General features: G+C 49.4%; 1 protein-coding gene across 1 annotated transcript in view; it reads left to right on the top strand.

Annotated features, from left to right (window-relative positions):
* The first annotated feature begins 317 nt into the window (after positions 1 to 317).
* TBCD (tubulin folding cofactor D) overlaps positions 318 to 5,404 on the top strand; it is a 199,870-nt gene continuing 194,783 nt past the window's right edge. The window contains exons 1-2 of the mRNA XM_006869613.1: positions 318 to 528; positions 4,569 to 4,619. Coding sequence (XP_006869675.1) covers positions 330 to 528; positions 4,569 to 4,619 — 250 coding nt within the window. The 5' untranslated portion in view covers positions 318 to 329. The remainder of the gene's footprint in view (positions 529 to 4,568; positions 4,620 to 5,404) is intronic.

The following is a 5,404-nucleotide window of genomic DNA, read 5'->3' as shown; positions in this document are numbered from 1 at the left end:
GGGGACCTGGGACCGTGGACTGTCCACAGCCACCACGTGATACGGGGACCTGGGACCGTGGACTGTCCACAGCCACGTGATTTGGGGACCTGAGACCGTGGACTGTCCACAGCCACGTGATTTGGGGACCTGGAACCGTGGACTGTCCACAGCCACGTAATACAGGGACCTGGGACTGTGGACTGTCCATAGTCACATGAAGTGGGGCGCGGTGACCAAGGACTGTCCACAGTCACGTGAGGCGGGGCCTGGGGCCTAGCACGCTGACCGTGGTCATTGGTGGTGAGGGCGGCCCTCAGTCTGGACCTTGTGGCCCCCAGGCTTCGAGGATGGCCCTGAGCGATGAGCTGGCCACGGGATCCCCGGAGGAGCAGGAGGTGGATGCTGGCCGGGAGCCCGATGCACCGGCCTGCGTAGGAGCCCTGGAATCCTTCGGTGAGAGCGTGGAGACCCGCGAGCTTCTTGGCCGCCTGAAGGACGTGCACGGCGACCTGGCTGCCCGCGAGGTGGCCCTGGAGCGGTTCCGAGGTGCGTTCCCTGTGTCCCGGAGACTCCCGAGATGAAAAGCTAGGCTCTCCTCTCTTCTTGAGTTCAGAGTCTGTGCTTAGGGGAAGGGGGGATCCTAAGCTGAGTGACCAGGCCCAGGGGATACAGTGGACCCTGCCCACTCCCGTGTGAGGGGCCCCTCAGCACTCCTGCCCATGTGGGTGCTGGAAAGCAGCAGCCTCCTGGAAGGCAGACACTGACCCTGACTTGTTTTGTTATATGCATAGGACAAGTGTAACCTTTTTTTGACAGGAATTTGTTTTTTTGCTCAGTATCAGCATCTGGTCACTAACATGGCTTGCACACCTGAGGGGACTGTCCTTGAGAAGAGACACCTCAGTGGAAGGGAGAGGAAATGAGCCCTCTTGTCCTGTTAGGTCCCTGGAGGCCGGCTCAACAGGCCTGAGGAGCCTGGTCCCCGAGTCTGCAGGCCCCGTAGAGATGGCGGGGACTCAGGGAACAGTGCTGAGTGTAGCAGGCCAGGTTTGGACTCCACACACACCCTTAGTTGGAGGTACTTTGGGGAGGAGTGTGTTCTTTGAGATGGGATGTGGCAGTGATGGCGAGTGGGGTCAGGCTTAACAGTGGAGGCCTGGGGAGTCAGCACAACCCAATAATAACAATGGTTTTTCATCAGCCTCCCTGGGGAGCTTGTTTGAAAGCAGGTACCTGTTCTCACCTCAGGGATGCTGTACCTGCAAGACTTGCATTCTATAAGCACCTTACTGGATTTGACACCAGCGTTCCTCCATACCCGATTGGTGGGATGCTGCTTCCTAGGGATGGGACCTCCCTCAGCCCAAGCAGTGATGGATGCTGTTCTAGGATATCAGTATTTGGAGAGCTTTCAAATGAGATGCTATGGATTGAATTGTGTCCCCCTCAAATATGTGTCAATTTGGTTGGGTCATGATGCTCAGTCAGTATTCCGCAATTATCCATTTTGTGATCTGATGTAATTGTACTGTGTGTTATAAATCCTTACCTCCATCAATAACAGTGGTGAGAAGAGTGAGCACTTGAACACAAGGTTGGCTTGAACCACAAGATCAGTGGTTCAAACTCACCAGCTGCTCCCTGGAAATGCTATACAGGGTCACTATGAGGTTGAAATTGATTCGACGGCACTTAACAACAACAAGAAGTATAATTATATCTATGTTACTAATGGGGTCCTGGTGAGGCACTATAGGATAAGCACTGGACTGCTAACTGCAAGGTTGGCAGTTCAAACCCACCAGCCACTCCTAGGAAACCCTATACAGGGTCACTATGAGTTGACGACATTTCACAACATGTTATTCATGAGTCAGGATGAGAGGCCATTATGTTAATGAAGTGGGAGTCCTGGTGTAGAATAAGCACAGGACCTCAAGGCCAGCAGTTCAAACTCACCTGCTGCTCCTCTGAAACCTTATACGGCTCACTATGAGCTGGAACCGACTTGATGGCCCTTAACTACTGCATCTTAATGAGGTTGGATGCAACCCACAGGATTAGGTTGTATCTTTTTTCTTTTTTGAAAAAAAATCTATTGTGTCTTCCATGTAGACTATGACACAATTCACAATAAAACATTAAAAAAAAAAATCTATTGTGAATTGAGTGACGGTTTATAGACCAGGTCATCCGTGTTGCATTCAGCACATTACATTACAGGGGTTGCAATCCTGTCCATGTACCAGAAGCTAACAATAGTTACCTCTGTTTCCTTTCACTCTTACACTCAGGATTAGGTTGTATTTTAAGTCAATCTCTTTGAGATTAAAAAAAGGGTGAAACAGGCCAGCAGAAATGAGATGGACTTTAGTATCACCAAAAAGGAAGAGCTAGGACAAGACTGTGTTCTTCAGATTGAGTCTCCCAGGCCCCGGGGAAGATGGACGCCAAGACACGTGGATATCTCCAAGGGACGACCAGAGCAGATGTGAAGGCAGACAAAGCCTTTTCTCCAGAGCTGACAGGTGTCCACATTTGAACTCTGAGCCTCCTAAACCGTGAGAGAGTAAATTTTGCTTGTTAAACCATCCACTTGTGGTATTTCTGTTATAACAGCACTAGATAATCAAGACAAAGAGGAAGAAAACGAATGCAGAAAAGCCCAAGACTTGCTTTGTCTGCTGTGGAGGACAGGTGTGTGCAGGGGAAGGCAATGCACACGTCACCTGCTCACAGTCAGATCGGGGTTAAGGAGATGGGGGCCCTCAGGAGTGGACTTTCTTAGCTAAAAGGAAGCAAAGAACAGGCATTGACTTTGATCCTGAGAAGTCCGTGTGAAGATCCGGTGGTCTGACCAGTTAGGAAATGTGATAGGAAAACGGAGTATAGACCATTGAGCGGCTGATTTAAACAAGTAAACTCATAGGATTTATGATCTAAATGCAAGGAATTACGAAGATCAGTTGCTTCAGAAAGCCCTTAGAGGCTGGCTGACCTTGTGTCTTGGTTCTCTAGTGCCGCTCTAACAGCAATAGCACAAGTGCATGGCTGTAACAAACACATTTGTTTTCTCACAGTTCAGGAGTCTAGAAGTCTGATTTCCGGGTGCTGACCTAGGGGACAGCTTCCTCTGTCCATTCTGGAGGAACGTACTGGTCTCTTAGCTACTGCTGTGGTTTGACATCTCTCTCCCCATCTCTGCTTCTTAGCTCCGTTTTTTCTCTCTTGTATTTCACAAAGAGATTGACTTGGGATACATCCTATAATAATCCTGCCTCATGACTATAACTAAGACAGCCCATTCCCAAATGGGAGTATAGCCACAGGCATAGAGGTTAGGATTTGCAACCTTTCTTTTTTGGGGGGAAGTAATTCAAACCATGGGAGAGGCCATGGCAACAGGGTGGGGCTGGGCTCCCTTTGGTAAGTGGGAGGGACACCATGCAGTGGAGGGAAGGAGACCCTTAGTTGTGACAAGTCACACACAGCTGGGTATGAGGCAGCCAGAAAAATGTCTGATGGTGGGCTTCACAAAAAACTTCCAGAGTCAAAGGTCATAGTTTTCAAATCAATGTTAAACCAGAACCAACCCCACTGCTATTTAGTTGATTCTGATTCAGCAACCCTAATACAGGGTTTCTGTACATATTTACCACAAGGTCAGTGGTTCAAACCCACCAGCTGCTCCTTGGAAACCCAGGGTCCCTATGAGTGGGAACTGACTTGGCAACACTTAATAACAACAACACATATTTACAGGAGTAGAAAGCCTCACCTTTCTCCTGTGGGACAACTTGTGGATTTGAACTGCCAACCTTGAGGTTAGCTGTCTGGTGACTACCCTGTAGGACATCAGTGGTCATTGCCTGGTGTTCTTTCCCTTTTAGCCAGACATTTCCATATACTGTTGTTTTTTTCTGTTTAGGATGGCAGCCTCCTTCAGTGGAACCAGCGCAGCACGTGGTGAGGACACGGCCTTGGCGCTAGTGTCCTGGACCTGACAGCTGACTAGTTGCTGGGTGTTTGGGGCCTGTCATATGGCTCATTACTAGATTTCCCTGAGCCTCAGTCCCTGTGGTTGCTGAGAAGGAGAACAGTGGTTGTATTGGGAGTGAGCTAGATGAGGCCCCCACCCCTGGGTGCAGTTAGTGCTCAGATATGAGTAAGGTGTATGGCAGGTGAAGATGTTGGTGGACCAGAGTGGAATCATTCCTGCCTGCTATAGGGACAGAGCAAGGTGGCCTGGACCTTGGGAGGTTGTGGCATGAAGACAGTGATGGAGAGCCCCACTTATGGAGGGAGATTGAAGGGAGTGGAAGGAAGGTTGGAGGGTTCAGAAGAGATTGGCAGTGAGGACTGAGGAAGGGGCATGAGTGAGCAAGTGACTGAGGGGGCCGTGAGGAGGAAGGTGGGAAGCTCACTCAGGTGACTGCCTGGCATCTTTCAGAGGAGGGGCGTACTGTTGGGAGCGGCTTGGAGGGAAGAGCAGGGCACCGTGGCAGTGGGCAGTGGACAGGGAGAACAGAAGTGTCCCTGTCACGACAGCACAGAGCCAGTCTCATGTCCACTTCTTCTCTTTCCAGTGATCATGGACAAGTACCAGGAGCAGCCACACTTGTTGGACCCACACCTTGGTAAGAATGTTGATTGAGGACTTTGATTTTGGGTGTTCAGTGAAAAATGAAAAAGCCATTGAAGGCCCTGGTGTGCATGTGTCAGGATGAAGTGCCAAGGGACGCTGTGGCTTTTGTGTTAGCAGGGCATGCTGTTGTTTTTATCGGAACTGTCGTGGAAGTGTGAGATCCAGAAGTTGGTCCAGACTGGAAGCAGATTTATTGGAGCTACTTTCTTACTTGCTGCTATTTGAAAAGCAGATCTTTACTTGTAAGATGTATACTTGCCACCATTTAGATCAGACAAGTCTTGTGTTTCTGATAACTACATGGGACCATGTGCTTTACATGGGTCACCGTTTCATTCTCTGGTCAGCTAAGGAGGGTCTCTAAGACATCTCTTTTTACAGATGAAGACACCGAAGCTATTGTTGTTAGGTGCAGTCCAGTCAGTACTGACTCATAGTGACCGTGTGCACAACAGAATGAAACACTGCCCAGTCCTGCGCCAGTCACACAATCGTGGTTACACTTGAGTTCATTGCTGCTGCCACTGGGCCAGTCCATCTCGTTGGGGGTCTTCTTCGTTTTTGCTGACCCTCCACTTTACCAAGCATTATGTTCTTCTCCAGGCACTGGTCCCTCCTGAGTCCCAAGTATAAGAAACTGAGTCTGGCCTGACTTTTAAGGAGCATTCTGGCTGTACTTCTTCCAATACAGATTGGTTTGTTCTCCTGGTAGTCCATGGTACTTTTTTTTAATGTTTTATTGTGAATTATGTGATAGTTTACATGGGAGAACATTAG

Source organism: Chrysochloris asiatica, unplaced genomic scaffold (genome assembly GCF_000296735.1).
Source record: "Chrysochloris asiatica unplaced genomic scaffold, ChrAsi1.0 scaffold00132, whole genome shotgun sequence".
Lineage (NCBI taxonomy): Eukaryota > Metazoa > Chordata > Mammalia > Afrosoricida > Chrysochloridae > Chrysochloris > Chrysochloris asiatica.
The sequence above is the reverse complement of the archived record's forward strand: the minus strand, read 5'-3'. Positions and strand labels throughout refer to the sequence as shown.